Below are 20,851 nucleotides of genomic sequence, written 5' to 3'. Positions count from 1 at the left end.
CTTTCTTTCTTTCTTTCTTTCTTTCTTTTTTTTTTTTCCAAGACAGGGTTTCTTTGTGTAGCTTTGGCTGCCCTGGAACTCATTTTTTTTTTTTTTTTTAGACCAGGCTGGCCTCAAACTCAGAGATCTGCCTGCCTCTGCCTCCTTGAGTGCTGGGAATACAGGCATGCACCACCACATCCAGCCCAATTTCAGTGTTTTTCAAGTAACAGTTTTGCCTTGCAACTTCTACCTCATGGCGTTATACCTTGGAACTTATTGCTAACAGCAGCATTAAAACAAGCGGCACGAACAACACGAATGGCAAAATGCACAAGAGGGCTGTCCTAGTTTGCTGTTTATTGCTGTGATTAAACGCCACGTCCAAAACCAACTCTGGGAAGAAAGTCTTTATTTCCCCTTTCAGCTGAAGTCCATTATGAAGGGAAGGCAGGGCAGGAACTCCAGGCAGGAACTGAAGCAGAGACTGAGACAGAACACTGCTTCCTGGCTCGTTCCTCGTACCTGAGCCTGCTCTTATAGAACCCGGGACCTCTGGCTGGGATGGCACCACCCAGACAGCTGGGCTCTCCCTCCTCAGTCACACAGACTGGCCTACACGCCAGTCTGACGGAGGCAGTTAAGGCTCTCTCTTCCTGGATGGCCCTAGCTTGTATCAAAATTGACAAAAATAGTTATCACAAGGGTCTTCCAGGTTCTGTGAGACTGAGGAGTGGCAGAGGCATTTGACTTGTTTTTAAGGATTCAGGACAGGTTTTTCAAGTGATCTGCTTGTAGGAGAATGAAAGAAAGTGTGGGGTTTCGGAAGTGAGAGCACGCTCTCTCAGGTGGCCTGAAGCCGGTTCATGAGCTCAGTGGGCTGACATGCTTCTGCCACCCAGTCTCATACCAGGTTTGTTTCTTAGGTAGGGCAATAGAACAGTGACTGCAGACAGGGTCTCACCTCTCAGGAGGGCTGTGTTCTAGCCCTGCAACATAACAGTAAGAAAGCAGTGCAGCCAAGAAAACCACAAGACAAACGCACCCCAGACTATTAAAACACGGCAGTGACAAAGCTTCCTGATGGTCACTTTTGTTTGTGTCGCCAAGGCAAGACACTGGAATGACATGGAATGGCACAGAGTCCCAAATGGCAAGAAGCCAGCAGTGTGAAATCGAGGCTGGAGAATGTTCCACGGACAATGTCTGACTTAGCGCCAGAACGAGCTTGGCATGCGTGAGGAACTTTGAGAAGTCACTTTACTGTGGTGGAGTTGCTGAAGGAGGGTAGCAGGGAACACTGAGGTCAGAGGTCAGGTACAGCCACCTTATAACTCAGGACAGGATGAGAAACTTATGTCTTCAGCCACAGGTAGGCTTACTGTTGAGGGTATATTTGGGAGGAGAGAAAACGGGAGGCAGACTTGGGGCTTGAACACCCGGGGTGATGGATGGGCGATGTAGCACTTATCACCGTGTCTACTAGAAACCCTGGTGTGGACGCAAAGTGAGCGGCTGGACGCTCAAGGCTAGGAACCAAGGAAGGATGAGGATTTGGAGATGGGAACTGGGCAGAGAAGGAGAACTGAAGGGAGAAATGATCAGTTGAGTCTAGCAGTAATACTTTATATCTAAAGGGATCTGGGTGAGTGTGTCAGCCAGCGGAGGGTGGTGCCTCTGGGCCTGAGGAAAAGGGCTGTGCTTGACACATGAGGATCAAAGGGTGAGCACGTACTTAATGTACAACAGGGCCCTTCCAGGTGCTCCATATTATCCTAAACTCTCCAATCCAGCTGTGCATGACTGTCTATAAACTCAGCACCACGGAGGTGAAGACAGGAGCACGGCAAATGGGAAGCTAGCCTGGGCTCCACAAAGAATTTCAGGCCAGAGGGGGCAGGGGAAAATGGGAGGCAAAAAGACTTTTTTAGATTATTTTTAATTTTGCGTGTGCATGTGTGTGCGTGGGGTTGAAGTGTGGTTGTGCACATGAGTGTGGACGTCAGGAGCACTGCATTTCCCTGGAGCTGGAGTTGCAGGTATTAGCTGCCTGATGTGGGTTACGGGAACCTAACTCACCTCCTCCGAAGGTTCTCAACCACTAAGCCACCTCTCCACCTTCACTATTCCTCTTCTTACATTCTCCTGAATATCGACTACACTCTCTTTACTGAAGCTATGTCAATATTGCGGGAAATATTTAATCATTTCTCATTTTAATGGTTGTGTGCAAATTTCAAAATTTAAAACATTTCGCTTCAAATCTAGTAACTTACATTAGCATTTACGTATTGTTTTCTACTAGACATCGTAAATGTGCAGAAAATGGTGCATTAGGACCAGTGAGATGGTGGGACAGGTACCTGCCACTGTTCGAAAGTTTTCTTCTTAGGACAATTGCAAGGTGAGCAAACTGAGGACCAGAGAACTGCCTTGTCCAATATCTTACTTGATTTTTAGTACCTGAGAAAAGTTCAAAATCCAGAGTAGTTACTCTCTGCCTTGCTCTAAACTCCTTCCTAAAAGGATCAAGTCCTACTCACTCAAATAACTTGTGGTATTATTTAGCTATGTGACTTGTACAAGAGCACATAAGATAATTGGGAACTGTCCACAGCCACTGAAGAGTAGAGGTAGGAAGTTATTGTCGCCAATGTTTTCTTAGAATGAGATTTTGCAGAACTTAGAGAAAATTAAGATAGCTACCATCACACAGTTCCAGTCACTCTCCTTTGCTAAACCTACTGCCTTTCAGACTGTACAGAGAAGTAATTACTGAAAGTAGTGATGGAGCAATCCAGGCTAGCCTGAGCCCCCGTCAGCGGAATACTTACACATGATGACAACATGAAGACAGCACAATGATTAAATGTAGCTTTAACAATTTGAGAAACAAATCAAACTTTGTTTTGAAGGGTGTGTGGTCATAAAATCATGTGTTCAATGTTATGTTATTTATCATTAAGCATTGACTACTGGACTCACCGAAGTATTGGAATCAACTTGTTATTTGAACCATCTATTTGTCTGCCTGTCTTTCACTGGTGGCTTGAATGAGAATGCCCCACCACTGGCTCTGGCATTTGAACACCTAGTTCTCAGTTGGTGGTGCTGTTCAGGAAGGCTTAGGACATGTAGGTTTGCTGAAGAAAGTATGGCACCATGGGCGGGTTTTGAGTGTTCAAAGACTTACACCATTTTCAATTTTCTCCCTGCTTCCTACTTTTGGTTTGACACATGAGCTCTCAACGTTCTGCTCTAGCTGCCACACCTGTGTCTTACCACAGCAATAGAAAATAAATTAATATATTATCTGTCTGTCTATCATATCTCTCTATCTACACATCTATCTTAGTACCTGAGAACTAAGAATACCTTTCCATCTATTCGTTTATCTCTCTATCTGAATCTGCCATCTATTGATCTCTATGAATAAACCATATATATTCATATGAAGCATATATATATGTGTGTGTGTGTGTGTGTATGTGTGTGTGTGTGTGTGTGTATGACATGAATGTCCAGAATCCTCCAAATTTTATAATGAGGATAAACTTGTAAAAATTAACTTTTAGTAGTTGACAGTCTTTGGGTGTTAAACTCTTTACCAAGAATGAAACACCAGGTGATAAATCACTCTCCCACTGAACCTAGGGCTCACTGATTTGGGTAGGATGATTGGCCAATGACATCCAGAGGCCCACCTGTCCTGCCCTCCCATTACTGGGGTTATAGTCATGTGATACCCACTGTTTTTTTTTTTTTTTTGTTTGTTTGTTTTAACATGGTGCTGGGAATCTGAAATCAGGTCTCAATGCTTGCAAAACAGACACTTTAATGACTTAGCCATTTCTCTAGCCTGTGTGTGTGTGTGTGTGTGTGTGTGTGTGTGTGTGTGAGAGAGAGAGAGAGAGAGAGAGAGAGAGAGAGAGAGGTAGAGACTTATGTAGATCACTTGCACGTAGGTGCCTGCACAGGCCAGAGGATGGTGTCAGATCCCATGGAGCTGGAGGTGGAGGAAGTTGAGACTTGCCTGGTGTGTGTGCTGGGAAGCAAACCTCGTCTGCAAGAGCAAAAAGGACTCTCAACCGCCGAGCCATCCCTCGAGCCGCCCAGCTCCAGCTCTTCACAGCTAACACGTTAGTTGGTATATAAAAGAACGGCTTTCGTTACGACACTTTCGCACACCTCTCCTTGCGCCTTGTTCGAGTTTCCTGCCTTCTACTATTGCCATCGCCATGGAGGGGTCCTTCTTCCCATAGTCCCCCTCTGCTTTCATGCTACTTCATTTAATCCTTACTGTAACCCCGTGAGATGGAAAACATCAAAGCACCTAGAAGTGTAAATAACTTGTCCCAGGTCCCAGGTCTCATGAGTGAGGGAGCTGGGCTTGTCACCCAAGCAGTGGGTTTCCACGGTAGTGCTTTTAATCACTGAGCACTCGGATTAACACAGACCGCGTGAACACAGTTGGAGAATATAATTACCCTAAAAAATGATAGATCTGATTCATGATCAAAACAGCAATTATAACCAGAGAAACAGGCTTCCTCCATACAGTTTCTAAAGGAGACCCCGGGCAACTAAAGATAATAAAATTAGTATTACAACTCATGCATTTGCTAATCACGGCTCCTGCGATGCTGTAAAAAACCCCACTCTAAAGTCTCTGTGGAATCCTTGTTGGGATTTTCATTTCTTCTCCTGGTGGGGCTTAACCGGGAGCACCCCAATTGGATTAAAAAAAAAAAAAAAAAGAATTTGGACCAAGAGAGGAATGCCGGCTAAGTTGGTAAGAGCCAACAGTTACCACAAAGCGCCTTTGGATTAGAATTGTCCCTCACATCCGGTCACTTGGAACAGCGGGTGGTGGTTGATGGCTGGCGGGGCCTGTACCACCAGTATTGAATGCCCCTGAGGAGGAATGAGCATTTACTAACCCACACCTTGCCTAGCCTGTGCTACATCCTGCCGTCTCAGCCATTTTCACACGGCCATGTGGGACGGCGGGCACGGAACGAGAGCAGACTTGAAACTCTGATGCGCCGCTCACCTTTTCGTTGTAGATGTCTCCAAGCATCGTGCTTGCGCGTATCACGTCGAGGCTCTGGAGGTTTTTCCTTGCAATGTTCACAACCTTCTCCAAGTAATTAATGGCTTCTCCCATCTCTCCTTGGCTGGAACAAAACGGGAAACTGTCAGTGTACCGTCTTATCACTGTTGTGTAAAGAAGGAATGTGTCTGCACTGTAAAGAATGGGGGTGTTGGTCAGGATGGTTAGACTTAAAATACACAGTTCGTTAGGAGACCCATCTCATCTCTGCGGGAGTAGGTTATGAGTTAAAACGCAAAACTTTTTAAGTTATTTTTAAAATTCTCTACAAGAACAGCATTTCCACCTCATCTTCTCCCTGTTCCACCATCTCCCACGTCCCCTCGATGCCCTCTGAAAATTCATAACCTCTTTCTCTTTGATTATTATTTTCGTACACACCTCTCACCCACTCACACACACACATGCACTCACGCACACGTGCACAGGTACATGCATACATAGCTTGCTCTGTCCTCCATTTAATGTTCTTCATATGTAGATATTTTTAGGGCTGATCACTTTGGGACTGGATGGCCTATGTGGGGGCTCCTTCCTGGGGAAGACTGTGTCTCTCAGCAGCCTGTAGCTCATCATGTGGGGTGGGGCCTCGTGAGGTTTCTCCCATCCATGTCAGCTTGTCCAGTGGTGTTTGTCACCTTTCGGGTCTTATTTATTGTTGAGATGATGGGGTGCAGCTTCCCTGTCATACACTGAACACATGACCTCACAATAGACTCCTGGTCCTCTGATTTTCACAGCCTTTCCAACCTCTCTTCCGTGAAGCTCCCCGGGCATTTATGTGCAGATGTGTTGAAAACCCAGACTTGTAAAGCCTCATGGACTGGTGGTGTGACTGTAAAACAGTACCAGTGCTTTAGAAAACATATAGACAGTTCCTCTCAGACTGTAACACAGAGTTAACGTGTGGTCCAGAAATTTGGGTGCAAGATACACAACCAAGAGAAACAATCGTGTGTCCACAGTAACACCCACACATCGATGGCAGAGCGGCACTTCAGGTAATATTCAGTGGGGGACACTATGGACATGTCTATCAGCTCAGGTAATGGCATGGGAATGAAGCGCTGATACATGATGATGCAGACAAAACTTGAAAATACTGGGTGAGAAAAGTTAGATACACAAGATTGTATACCGTGTAATCATTTCATTATGCAGCGAAGGACAGACAGGCTGAGGGAGGGAGATGAAGGGCACCTAACGACCCCCACAGAAGTTCTTTGAGTAATTATGGAAAACTCCCGCAGTCAGAAGGTAGTCATGGCGACACAATTCTGCGAATGGGTTAACACCTGAGTTGTGGAATTTCAAAGGAGGAGTAGTATAATGTTATAAACTGTCTCAATAAATCTCTCTTTAAAACATCTAAAAAGTATATAAAAAGTGAAAAATCTACATGTACACTCTTTTATCTCCAGAGCTTGGAAGGATCTCTGTGCCCTTGGGGCTCCCTCATCTACATAGTGAGTTATAGGCCAGCCAGTATTACATAATGAGTGAGTGAACGAGTCAGCCTCTCTCTCTCTCTCTCTCTCTCTCTCTCTCTCTCTCTCACACACACACACACATTCACACAAAGTGAATACTATTCTTGTAAGTGTCCCTCAGCATCAAAATTGCAGGCCTCACTAAAGTCACACATATAAAGTGGTATACATTTTAGCTAAATGTTGGAGGAAATCTGCACCTTATAGCCAAGCACATGGCATTTGCTGGCCACTCAAATCCTTTTGGAGGAAGGCATGGCTGAAAGTTGGATGGGGAGAGACAGAGTCCACATGAAGGGACAACCGAGGGAGCCTCAGTCATGTGGACGTTTGGAGTTCCCGACTAATTTCGGTCAGGGTACTTCCTGAGATGAGAATGCAGCTCACCTGGTGGAGAGGCTGCCTGGTGTGCCCAAAGTCCCGGGTTTCCTCTCCAGCACCACACAAACTGTGTGCCATCCTAGTACCGGAGAGGTAGAGACAGGGACTTCAGGAGGTCAAGGCCATCCTTGTGAGGTACAGACCAGCTTGAGGTACATGAAACCGTGTCTCAAAATAAGCAAGCCAGCCAGCCAACCAGCCCTGAACTTTAAAAGCCCGGTGGACGTCCTATGACTGAAGAGTTTCACTGACTGGGGGATGAAGACGGAAATCACAATGTAGCTTGGACTGCAATAGCCACCACGAATGGCGCAGGGTGCCTGGAACCCTGCAGCACATTCATTTCACAGTCTGTGTAAGAGCAAGCCTGGCATTTGAAGGGCAAATTTGGTCTTACAAAGCAGTTAGAAGGAACTGAATGTCAAATCTCATGAGCACGGTGTTGACCTTGGAGAGGAGTCCACCCCTGTGTTTTGAGCTGTGGATAATACACAGTGCACCTCAACCCACAGGCCCTTGCCTTCTCCTCCACCCTCCCCTCAGCTGCCAGCACAGGCTGGGTGCACCAAGTGACCCCAGAATCTTTCTCCAGATGTTGTTCCTTCTCCAGTGCCCTCTTGCACATTCCAACGGTCTCCACTCTCTCCTTTCGCCTGCATCTTTCCTTTGCTTCTGGATCCCACCCTGAAAGTTGCAGGGTTCTCTCTTTCTGGAGTTCCACCCAGCTTCTTGTTCTCTCCCATAATTCATGGTTACCTTGGCGTCATCTGCTCTGCACCTGTGCTTGACAAGTCTCTATTTTGGGGTGCTCTGGTTTCCCTCCGAACTTCAGTTCTGCCTTTCCTGTTCCCAGCTGTTCTTAGCATACAAGGGGAGGGGGCAGTTTTCTTTGTGTGATTCTTCTTAAGGACAGCACCTACTGAGAAGGCTGATGATGTTTATGGCCGTTCTTTAGGGAACTCTGTCACAGCATAGTACTAAAAATGTTCATTAAATAAATCAGTGAATTTTGTCTCACAGTAAAATTATGTGTAGAGATTTCTCCTTCCTTTTCTTTCTTTTTTCTATTTTTCCTTTTCTTTCTCTCATCTCTCTCTCTTTTATTTTCTTTTTAAAAATTGTTCCAATTTGTTTTTGTTTTGTTTTGTCCAGATCTGCAATGATGTGCTGCTGTTGGGTGATTCAAATGAATATGAAACAAGGATATGTTAGAGCGTTTTTTATAGGCAGGCACTGGTTTGAAACAGGCCACGGGAGGAGACTGTCATCCTTCCTGAGTTCTTGACCTCTGGTTGGCAACATTCTTTTTTATCAGCGAGTGTATTCCTAAGGAAGCCTTGGGTGGTGGGCATTAGGACAAGCCTGGGCACACGCATGCTTGGTATATCCTTTTTGTTCCTCTTTTGTTCTCTTATATGATAAATAATTCTGATAATATTAAAGTTATAGACACAGAGAAAGCTCTCATTTCTTAATTTTTAACATGGTTATAAGTAGCTCTGTGGTGAAAGTGTGTAAATGAGCAGGTGGGTACGGGGCAGGGATCCAACAGTGACGTCAGTGAAGTAACAGGTGGCAGTGTCCATGGCTCTGCTAGAGACTGTGACCAGGAGGGACAAACTCAGTGTAGCTGAGCTCCCGCTGTGAAAACCCCCACTAGCCATCAACCAGTGAATGCTCTGCCCGAGGGACACTTGGAGTCCTGGTTATTAGATCCCGTCAAACACACTCTTCCTTTCCTCATGGTAACCCAGTCATCTACAGAGTAGAAATAAATGGAATTTCATGTTCCCCAAAATTGCGAGTGCTGCTTTTCATAATTCCACGTGCAACATTTTTTTTTCATACCAGAATCCTGAATCATTTTTCAGACTGAGACATAGGTCAATTCTCTAGAAAAGTTATGCTGTTTATGGAGTCATATTAAACTATAAAGAGAGGTTTGCTATCAGTTTTAACTTAAATACTTGACTATGTTTTCAGGGAGGGCCATTGGCATTAGATAACCAGTCTATGTGCTTTTTCCTGGGGAAGAATATTTCCCCAGCTTCCAGGATTTCTTAGTTACTCGCGGCTCTTTTTCTGGGGTTGCTAACACTCACAGACCGAGTAGGTTGTGTTTATGGATTTAAGAATATAAATCTACACGCATACTGTAGTAACAGCAGTTAAGTAAAAAGAGGATATCAATATTAAAGACAGCAAGAGGGTAGATGGTACTTGGGAGGGTTTAGAAGGAGGAGAGAGAAGGGGGAAATGATGTAATTATATTATAATCTCAAAAAATAAGAAAATTATTTAAAAATTATCTGTCTACAACAAAACTAAGATGAATGGAAAAAGAAGAGTACAAAATATTGATAAATAAAATGAACATAAATAAAGCATATAAGCTAATAAATAAAACACTAATAAATGAAAATAAAATATATAGTATAATAATATTACCTAGACTTGAAATAGTTTACCAAACTGATGCTAACTTTTAACCTCTTTTCTGTACTATAATAGCCCAAGAAAAAGAAGACTTTTTATGACTATAAAGGACAATTCATTGTTGGTACTTTGCTAAAACAGAGTCAATAAAGCTTATTTATGTTTAATATTCCTTAAAAAGTGGGTATATTTTTAGATAGAAGTAGAGTTTAGATTTGGCCTGTTGAGGATAGTTAAATAATATCATACTCAAACAGCAGAACAAAAAGAAGTTTAGTGGGGAAAAAAATACAAAGTGGTATAAAGACAGTGATTCCTGGGTATTTGGAACATCATTCCAGACCCCCGAGGAGCACCGGATTTCCCCAGCACACAGGATTTTCCTGGACTCGTTCTAAAGCAATGCCAGAGAAGGTCTTCTCCCATAGGTTATTTTTCCACTCAGTGAATGTGCAACTTCACCGTCAAGACAGGCCACCAGTCCAGCAACTGGAATATAAGCCACACGGGCGGAGAGAAAGCTTCCAAATGTAGGCGTTAGCAGCGGATTTAGAAGCTAGCCTGCCCTTGGGGGAGGGGGATCAATTTTTTTTTTTTCCTGGAGAAAGGCTACATATTATTTAAGTTCAAAGACAAGGTTAAAATGTTAGACAAATATTAATTCCAGTCTTCCTATATGCAGTGCACAGGTGCAACTTGAGCAGCAGATACATGACATAATCATTAGATTCATTCAACCAGACCTCGGAGAGTTAAAAACACATATTCTAAGGGCCAGGACTCCTCGCTCCAAAGAATGAGAATGGAACGGGGCAGGATATTTGTGTATCAAGGTGATTCCAGTTTCCAACTGGGAAAACAGGACCGTTAACACCCACGTCCCCTGACAACTGTCCAATTATGTATATCACACTTGGCCTAGTGTTTGCTGAAGAAGTAATCAATAAAGGATGTGGTTGACTGAACATAGATTTTGGTTGAGCCAATGCATGAAAACTTAATCATTTACTCAGAGAGGAGAAATCAAATAGAGCAGAGATGAATCAGCCGCTGAGGGCTTACTCATTGTGCCGCCAACTTTGTGGGCCACAGATGAAAGTAATAAGGCAAATGGGATCAGCGGCAGGAGAAAATGTAAAAAGCTGTCCTTAATTCCATGAATTAATAGAAATGTTTCTGGCAGTCTTTTTTTTTGTCATTTTTAGCAAATTTCACACCAGAGCCTGGATGTTCCATTTTATAGAATATATGAAAATTACTAGGGCGTGTCATTTCTCTCAAGCAAAAAGAAATTAATCTTCAGCTATAACAGAAAGGTAATTTTCACACTGGGAACTTTGTTGGAATTGATTGGAAGATCTCTACTGTGGAAAGTTCTCCAGGAAATCATTTAACTCAAGTGTGTGAGGAAATTTACAATGGGCATGAAAGACACCCAGAACTGGGCTAGCTGTGACCAACGTATTGTGAACACAGTTCCGAAGTGTCTTGTTTTCTACATTCTTTTAGGTAGCTATCCTGATTATGTTGAAGAGTTGTGGCATTTCAACAAATGAATTAGTTAAGAATATACAAACATACATGCTCCATAGGGAAAATTAAGGAGTTTGCTGCCTTTGCATGCACTTGACCCTTCTCAGTAACAACCACAAACAACAATAACAGTAATGGTTAATTAGCAATTTCTCAACCCTTCTTTATGAATCAAAGGTGACTATTATAGTAGTGTCTTTTTGAGAAGTGACCCTTTCCTTCAGTACTATTGCAAGTAAGGAAGAAATGACATTGTAAATGCTTATTTTCTTTTACAGAGCTTATGCCTTTGTTTAGCGTGTGTCATTTATGCTAATAGTAAAAAAAAAAAATGTTGTTGACTTTTGAAGCCTTCCTTAATAGGTCATACAAGGTCTGACTTGGGCATCACCAAAGGGTAACTCCACCTCACCAAATCCTGCCTGGAGAAAATGTGGTGAGTTTCCTGACTGAAGGCTTAGTATAAATTCTGGTGACCATTTTAGAAGCTTCCAGCGTATACACCTCAGCTGATGGCAGTAGACACCACTTATCCTAGACATAGCTATCCAATTCCATTTCTTTTAAAGAGATAAAATATATTTATAGAGATGTGGCTGCCATTAGTGAAACTGGTGCGATCATGCAGGTCAGGAAAGAAGATGTTTAGGGAGAGGTGAAGCCTCACACAACCTGATTCATCTTTCAGCCACCGCTGCCGTAATTCCTTCTATTCTACCTGTGACACTTCCTGTGTGGTACTGCTCAGCACAGGACAGTTGAGAACTTGGGAATGGGGTTAACATATATGTACCTGTGTGTTCACATATGTGTGGACATGCTTTTTAAAGTTAATATTAACCCCTCAAGCAGCATTTTCTAAAAATGACCACAAACATGTGAAGGTTCTGACTTTAACAGATTTGATTTAAATCAAAGCTTTCCAAATGTCCAGGGTGCTGATGTCATCCAGAACAAAATGTCAGTAGATTATCTCCCTGACCAGGGCCACGCTCCTCTCAATGTCCTAGGAGCCAATGCTGCGAAATGGCGGTCCTGCATCAGGAAGGTGGTGGCCTGGGGCATTCTATCCTGTGACTTCAGAAGGAGCCTTTGTGTAACCTCCTGTGTTCTACATGACCTTACAAAATTAGGGACCCTTGTCTTCATATGCACAAACTATTGGCAGTTTTACTATACATTAGAAGGCAATTTCTGTAAGTGCAGTTAGTTTTATTTGGCATAATAGTAAGATGTGAATCTGTTTCTGTCTCTGTCTTTATCTGTTTCTCCCTCCGTCTCTCTGTCTGTCTGTCTCTGTGTGTGTCTCTGTGTGCTAGAAGACAATATTAGGAGTCTTCCTCAGTTGCTCACCACGCTGTTTTTGAGACAGGGCCTCATTGTTGGGCATGGAGCTCACCGCTGAGACTCTGACTCCGGCAAGTCTCAGGGAGCTGCCTGTTTTGAGCTGTGCAGTGCTGGATCACAGCATGGAGCACCGTGCCCCATCTCTATGGAGGCTGGAGCTCTGAACACAGGTCTTTGTGTTCAGCAAGCGCTTCCCTGACTGGGCCATTCCCAGAATTCTTTTTGCCATGTTGCTGAGGAAATAAGAGAAGGATTGTCTGCATTCCTAAGAAAAACCTACCACTGCCTGTCCTTTCCTGCCTCAGCACATTCAATTATCTCTGTGTTGCCAAGTTTTCCAGATTATCGCTCAACTTTTACTCATCTTTGACTGGACAGATCAGGAGTTCAAATTCTGAGGGACAGACTGAAATATCCCACATGTGACATACAGTGGCCCTTTGCAGATGACTTGCAGCCAACCTCAAGTGTCCAAATGTTGAAAAAATAAATATGAGATCCATCTGTAAGCAAAGGCCATACAGACATTCATCCTGTGACACAACAAATGCTAGAGGAAAACATTCCCTCAAGACCACCAGAAACATTTCTATCAATTCATGGAATTAAGGATAGCTTTTTACATTTTCTCCTGCCGCTGATCCCATTTGCCTTATTACTTTCATCTGTAGTGGGATCTAGAAAAGACCATCCTGAGTGAGGTATCCCAGAAGCAGAAAGACACACACGGCATATACTCACTTATAAGTGGATATTAAGACATATAACATAGGATAATCATGCTAAAATCTGTACATCTAAAGAAGCTAAGCAAGAAGGAAAACCCTGGGTAAGATGATCCTCATTCAGAAAGGCAAACAGGACAGACATGGGAAAAGGGAAAAAACAGGGACCAGGACAGGAGGGCGTCTGAAAGACTCTACCCAGCATGGTATCAAAGCAGATGCTGACAACCACTATAACTCCAGTCCCAGCGGATCTCATTCCCTCCTATTTTGGCTTCTGTGGGCATTAGGCATGCAGGCAATGCACAGATAAACACACACAAAATATGCATACATGTAAAATACATAAAATAAATAAATAAATAATAAAAGCAAACATAACAAAACAACACCCCATATCCCACCACACACCCAAAATAACCCATCCATGAGACCAGAGGCAACTACTTTAGTAGCTGAAATGAGCCTGACAGAGAAGTGCATGGGGTCAGTAAACCCAAAAAGATATTACGTTGAATACTGACTCATCTTAGCTGCTATCTGGAGAGTAGACCTTTCAGGAGACAGCTGGGTTGGTCTTCTGGGGACTGGTCAGCACATGTATTCGGAGGGTCCACTTACAGGCTGCTTATTTTCCTTAAGTGTGGCTGGCCCCACCTCTCTCCAGCGAACATCCACACTCTCGTTAGCATGCCTTCTCCTAAGACGCTTGTCCAGCAGTGACCATGCTTAACTGATATTTACAGGTCACCTTCCATTTCATTGGTATTGACACGTTAAGCGGCAATTCTCGTATTTGCAGTATTTGTGTAATGATTCTGCTTTTAGTTTCTGAAGCATATAAACACAAGGCCTGTGAAAACACCCGGCCTTCTCAGATGGCCCTGTACATGTTCACGTGAAAGAAGAAAGCCAGGAAGTCGCACTGTAACACACTTATACATGCCATTGCTGTCATTATCACCAACAGGCTCCCTTTTGGATCTAGGTTAGCTACTGAAAACCAAGGCTGTCAGTTTAGCGACCTTCAGCGCTGGTGAGTGACTAGCACACAGCTTTGCTCTGTAATGAATAACGTGACCTAACACAGTGGCGGCAGCACGGGAAGTGAGGGGCAATCATGACATTTCCCACCCAAGGCCACACATCAGAAGCTGTTCATAGAGAATTTGTTAACTTTTTTGTTTCGAATGAAATGTTGGGCATATTGGTTTGCACCCAAAATCCAGGTTTGCTTAATGGAAGAAGCATGGCGGAAGTTTAAATGGAAACTCTTCCCAAAGAGCCCGGGAAAGGTTAGGCCAGTCACTGTCAGCGCTGAAGCACACTGTCTGGGGCCGGCTCTCTGAGCTCCTGGCCTGTGAGATGTGACCTGATTTTTTCCTTCTCTGGTTCATTCAAGGTCATCACTAAACTTGCAGAAAACCGAAAGGGAGCTAACTTGAAGGAGGAACAGACAGAAAAGACTTTGGATACATCTTTTTTTTTTTTTTTTTTTAAACAATACCACCCTGGTTTAAAATAACTTACAATCAAAGGGTCACTTAGGAAGGGCACTGCTTAAAATTTAAGCAGGCAGTAATGGAAAGCGACAGACCTCAAACAATTTAAGCCTTTCACGGCTGGGTGGCTCTGCAGTGACAGCAGGACAGGGCTGTGCTAACTTACCACTGCAGGACCTTGGCAATCGCCTCGTAGGCTCTCCCCAGGCTGAGCTCATCGTCCGTGTCTGCAGCGATGTCACAGTACCTATGGAGCACCTGTGGAGAGAGGGCCATGATGAGCACGCAGTCTGCCCACACCTGAGGGCAGCGCTTTTCACAGCAGGCGGGGTGGAAATTAGCAGCTTTTCAAAATGTCTGGTTTTTGTTTGTTTATTGGAGACTCATGCTAGCTTGGTTTATTTTTGTCTGTGCTATGGTCTGTTTCATGGCCATGTCTTTGAGACACAACAGTGGAGTCTTCCTTTTGTAAAAATACTTTTCGCTCTTCACGCTATCCCAGTTCTCTAAACCTTTCCCGTTTATGTAATGTAGGTGCGAATAAATAATTGAATGGTTTACGGCATTATTTTAAAATATGACGACTATTACCTAAGGTAATATAAGGCAGATTAGAATGTTCTACTATGGTAGTTCAAATAGCATGGCTCTTTCTATAAATAGCTCTTTGAAAAGAATGAATTTAGGCAATAGGCCTTTTCTTAATCTGTCATTTTAGGAGAGGCTTGTCTTGCAGTCTTATGTGTATATAGCACACACTAAAAATATTTCTTACAAATGTACTTCATTACCAGCAATCTCCCCGATAATCAAAAGATTACTGCTGCCACAGCCAAACATATGATCTTAATTTAATTTAACACTGACATCATTGTGCGCTGTCATTTTCCCTCCCACCCCTGCCCCTCTGTTCCCTGGTCAGGGGAGGAGAATACAGAAATCACCCCCTCTTCCTTTATTGTTACGTGACCCAACCTATTACACACATGAGGACACAGGCAATCTCCAAAGACCCCTATGGAAATCCTTTTTGCACATCTTCTAAGGAAGAATTAGGGAAAGTCGCTTTATGGCATTTGAGAGGGTGAGTCGGCGGGGAGGGGTGGACATGGGCCGGGGAGGGGTGGACGTAGGCTGGAGAGGGGTGGACGTGGGCCTGGAGTGCTCTGTCTGGGTTAGGCAGTGACACTGGGCTGATCCTCATTTCTGTCCTCCTTCCTCCTCTTTATTGTGTTCACCCACACACTGCCCTTCCCTAGAACCTCTCCCCTCCACTCTGCTTTCATGTCAACTTCCCCTTCAGAGTTAACATTTGGGAAACAATTTCGATGAGGCCATCCTGGTCTCTTAGAAGCAGACCTTCTGTGGTTTATAAAAGATTGCTCATGCTAAGCCCTATCCACAGGTTCACATCAACCCTGCTTTTTGATTCTTGTTAAGTCCATAAAATTCTAAGTTTTGAAAATACTTTCAATGGTTTTAATTGACAAGTAATGATTGCACTTATGTATGAGGTTCAGTGTGACGGCTTGTCCTGTGTAACTGGGGACTCTGCTAACAACTTGCCAACTTATTGTTTTATGGAAAACAAACATGACCTTCATCCTTACTTTCAGGCCTCGTCATGAAGCTCTGAGGAAACTTGGGGGTATTCTTTGCATCCTGTCCTCACAGCTGACAGTTCCCTAGTTTAACCTGAGATGTCTGTACAGAGGCTGTTCTGAGGTGTGAGATGGAACCTCTCAATTTTTTAAGTTTGTAAGAAACCTTGTTGAGCTGATGTATAAAAATATTTAGGAAGAGACTTTATAGAACTCTAGTTTGGTCCACATTTTTTAGATGACATTCTAAAATCTCAAATTAAAGACTGAATATTAATATATTTTGTGCCCAAAATAGTTCATTTGCTTTCTTTCAATAAAAACTGTCGCCCTTGCCCTGGCACTGTTTTAAAGCTTGGGAAATCTTAGAGTGGTGACTTGTGTGCAACACTGAGAACATTTATGCATGGCCCACTAGGATGGGCTTTGAATTGATGCAGTTTTGTGAATCAGCAATAACCTTCGGCAAATTTCTCCAGGGCGTAAGCGGGCTTACACAGTGAAGCTCTCTCATGTCCCCGTTCCCCGTGTGGCTTCTTATGGTGATGGATATCGTCTCCTGCGGTGAACACTAACCAAAGTGTTCTTCCTTTCTTTCGCTCAGTCCCCCCCCTTTCTGTAAGAAAGGATCTCACTTTGTCTCCCAAGCTGGACCCATACCCTGGCCTCCAGCAACCATGCCTTAACTTCTTGAGTAGCTGGAGCTACAGGCATGTACTAGCCTTAGCTCCTCCATACCTGTTCAATGTTTCAACAGGCAGGCTGGGGGAGCTCTTTGCATCTAATGTCCTCATTAAGAAGAAAGCTGTCACTTGGTTCCCATGATTCCAAGCATCACACCATGTAGTCTATACACTACACAGCAAAATTCTTACTCTCCTCACCAGCCTCCAGAGCAGCCCCTGCGAAGGGCTTCCCTCCCCAAAGCAAAGACAATCAATTTATTATGTGGCTTGAGAGAATCTGTAATTGTGTAAATAAGTGCCTGAGAACCAGGGACCACATAGGCAGTTGAAAATACATGCTTCTTCTTCTTCTTCTTCTTCTTCTTCTTCTTCTTCTTCTTCTTCTTCTTCTTTTTCTTCTTCTTCTTCTTCTTCAACTCCCCAAACACGGAAGCATTCGAGTACATGAGCCACACTGGGTATCTTGTGGAAGATTTGGTCTAAAATGGGGTCTCTCTGACCCAAGAACATGAGCTCAAGAGAAGAGACATGCCATGTGGGAAAAAAAATCTAAGGACAGAGGGTGTAAGATGTTCTTATTAAAGTAAAAAGGAAAAAATATGACTTGAAATAGAAAAATAACACGGTTATGAATTCTATGGAAGACTGAAGTATTTTTTACTAACTTATAATAGGCTACTGTGATAGTTAATCTCATCACCTTAATCCCGTTAAGAGTGTCTAAGAGATTAATAAATATAGCCTCAGGTGTGTATGAGAGGGCATCTCTGGAGAGGATGGACTGGTGGGGCTGGCCCACCCTGACCTGGGTACCACAGGGCCGTAGACTAAGCAGGGCCTGTAATGAAATAAGAGAGGAGAATGAGCAAGCCCTTAGCACAGGCATTCCTTTGTTTCTTTACGGCCTCCATGACATTGGCTCCTCTGCTCCGCTTTGCCCTCCTCACCAGGACAGCCAGAAACCTCTGAAAACACGGCCCCAAACATACTTCCTCTAGCTTGTCTGTAGTAAGGATTTCCCCACCCTGACAAAAGTCTAATGCGGCCCCTTCTCTGCTTTTGAAAGTGGATAAGCTGTGATCCACAAACTGACAGGCAGTTAGCAAGTCCTGGCCAACTGAAATCAGTGAGAACAACCAGACAAGGCATGGAACTGTTTTTGCAAGACACACTATGTGAGCAGATCCAAGGAAGCCTAGCCCCATCTGTGGAAATCTAAAGGGCCCTCGGTTGAGCAGACTCATGTTGCCGATATATTATACGCATATCTATAGTCAGGATGGTTAAAATCTACAATCATAACTCAGAGAAGTGGGAACAAAGAATTCTTAGGTGTGCAGTATTCTAATGGATAAGGAAGTTTATCTTTCAAATTTATAGCCAGTGAAGTTCATGAGCCTTTGAAGAAAAGGAAACCACTGATGTGGTTTGCTGCTATGTCAGTTCAAGGCCAGCAAAGTGGGGAAAGTCAGTCCACATGTCTAGTGGTGTAGAAGAGTTACAGAAAAGAGGAGACTGCCTCACAGCAGAGAGACCCTGCTGAAGGCAACACTACGCTAATTTAACTCCCTCTTGTCATCATTTTCTTCACACTGCCCAAACTTTAGAACCAAGAACTAGTACCATGCAAAGAGTTTTCCAGCACATGCCATTCCAAATGGGCTACTAGTTATAAAATCAGACCTCTGCTCCTAAGGACCTTTTCATCTAAAGTGATCAAAACTATCCTTTGTGTAGTAGACGAATCTACGTAAAGGAATAAAGATATAACCCAATAACACCAAGTCACTAGAGAAACTCCTAGAGACTTCTAGAAGCCAGCTTTGTTCTAGGTGCTAAAACCTATTGTAGAACTGCCCCTGGCCTTGTGCAGCCAAAGTAATGTTTGGAGGAATGGAAGGTAATTTGTGATGAAATTAATAAATGAATGAATTTTAGGTATCTCTAAGAGTTCTGGAGAAAATCCAACAAGAAGCTTCACATGAAAAGAACATCAATCTACATTTTAAAGGAAGACCTGGAGTGGATCCAGGAGTTAGAGGACAGCTTGAGCAAATGTCTTGAAATAAGGATGAATGATACATTGAAGAAAGATTTTGCCGGGGAACGAGCACCTAACAATACCCAACAGGAGCATCTGCTGTAAAGCTTCTCTAATGATACAGAACAAACAATCCTAGTTTTAATTGATAATATTAAGTGAAAACCTCACATTAAAGCTTACCAATTTGATTATGAAGAATAGATTTATTTGTTGTTGGGAAGCCATGCCTGTTTAGAAGAGTCAAAATAAACCCGCCTAGAGCAAACATCATCTGTAAAGCTATAAGACACACCAGCAGATATATCTGTAAACAAGAAGCTACGAGCCCACTGCCCCAGGTACCGTTTTTGCTTCTTTCATAAAAAGGCAGCACATTCTGGCATCTTGTTATACACACCCCAGAAAAGCCCCGGACTGTGCCATCTTAAAACACAAGTTCAGCACCAGTCTTAGCTCTCGGCTTCGCTTTGAAGGAAAGGGAAAACAACACTGATTTTTACTTGCATAATAATAAACATAGAAAATGTACAAAGTCAGGTTTGCCACCATGAGCTTGAAATCATTTGTCAAATCTCATTGGAAACACATTTCTTCTGATTTCTGGCACACTGGCCCCCTCCAGCCACCTCACAGTTGGCAAGCAGAGAAGGTGTTTCTGCGTCATTTGCAGTGTCTGAACCTGATGCAGACAATCAGCTGCAACATTAGTCAAAGAAACCAGGGGCTAATGACTTCTGACAGGCACAGTAGTGACAGGCTGAGACCCGCCCGGGCATCACCAGCATACAGGGCTATCTTCCTGGAGGTGCAGAGGCATTGTGGGAGATGCCAAGAACGGGCTCGCTCACCACTTAAGGCCCACACACAGGTTCTGGAAAGGCTTAGCTTATGACATGTTTATTAACACAGGGACACTTTTGTACAGCTACGCTATCCTGGGCAAACCATCAGGGTGTCTGAGTGTGCAGCTTTCAATCTCCACAAAAGCAGCTCCACTCTTCTGCACGTCATCGTGCATTACACATTGCAAAGTTCTCTCCTTCAGCAGAGCTGGTCTGCTTTCCAGCTTCTAACACTGATCATTTGGAGGACACAGTCTTTGTCCCAGAAACACGTTATTCATCGACCTCTTCTGCCACAGGATGAGTGTGTACTGACTAGCACACAGCCCAGGGACTGTGTGGTGTGGGACAGGAAGAGCTGGGTGTGAGAAAGCTGTGTCCTGGTTTCTCCTGTCTGACCAGATCACTGATGACCTTGGACAAGAAACTTCGCTGCTGTGGAATTCTGGAGTATGAAAGAGTTGTAACAAATGGCCTGAAATCCTCCCTTCCAGGAGTATGATTTGCAGGTTAGGTCTCTAGAATGATGTGTTTAGTCATTTAAGATATGTTTTACTCATTTTCAATAATTTAGCTCTAGCTTAAAAATCCTGATCAGGGGAGCAAGGGAGGTGGCTCAAAGGTTAAAAGTGGATACAGCTCTTCAAAGACCCAAGTTTGGGTCCCAGTACATACAGTAGGTGGCCTATGACTCCAGCCAGAGTGAATCCAACATCGTCTGGCCTTTGCAGGTTCCTACATGTGCATGCATGTGTGCATGCGGATACAGACACACACACACACACACACACACACACACACACACACACACACACACACTCTTAAAAAAATAAACTGAATCTTTAAAAAAAAATCCCTGATCTGACCAGGGTCTGGTGAGGTGGCTCAGTGGTTAAGAGCAGCTGTGTGCAATCACGAGGACAGGAGTTCCAGAACCTGTGTGACAAACACCTGCAGCTCCAGCTTGGAGGGATCCAATGCCCTCTGCTAGCTTTCAGGATTTCTCAACAGTGGCTCTACTTGCATTTTAAGCCAGACAAGTCTTCCTTACGGGGATGTATGGTGTACCTCAGGACTAGCAACCCTTCCCTGATTATCACAGGCACACACACACACACACACACACACACACACACACACACACACACACACGTGTGCCTGCAGTTGTAGAA

General features: G+C 43.7%; 1 protein-coding gene across 3 annotated transcripts in view; it reads right to left on the bottom strand.

Annotated features, from left to right (window-relative positions):
• The window catches only part of Ttc29 (tetratricopeptide repeat domain 29), a 187,679-nt gene that overhangs the window by 71,338 nt on the left and 95,490 nt on the right, over positions 1–20,851 (bottom strand). For all 3 annotated transcript variants that reach the window (XM_060393192.1, XM_060393193.1, XM_021649657.2), the window contains exons 8-9: positions 14,673–14,764; positions 5,033–5,156 (exon numbers count right to left, since the gene is read on the bottom strand). In XM_060393192.1, coding sequence (XP_060249175.1) covers positions 5,033–5,156; positions 14,673–14,764 — 216 coding nt within the window. The remainder of the gene's footprint in view (positions 1–5,032; positions 5,157–14,672; positions 14,765–20,851) is intronic.

This window comes from Meriones unguiculatus, chromosome 10 (assembly GCF_030254825.1).
Source record: "Meriones unguiculatus strain TT.TT164.6M chromosome 10, Bangor_MerUng_6.1, whole genome shotgun sequence".
NCBI classification, from domain to species: domain Eukaryota; kingdom Metazoa; phylum Chordata; class Mammalia; order Rodentia; family Muridae; genus Meriones; species Meriones unguiculatus.
The sequence above is the reverse complement of the archived record's forward strand: the minus strand, read 5'-3'. Positions and strand labels throughout refer to the sequence as shown.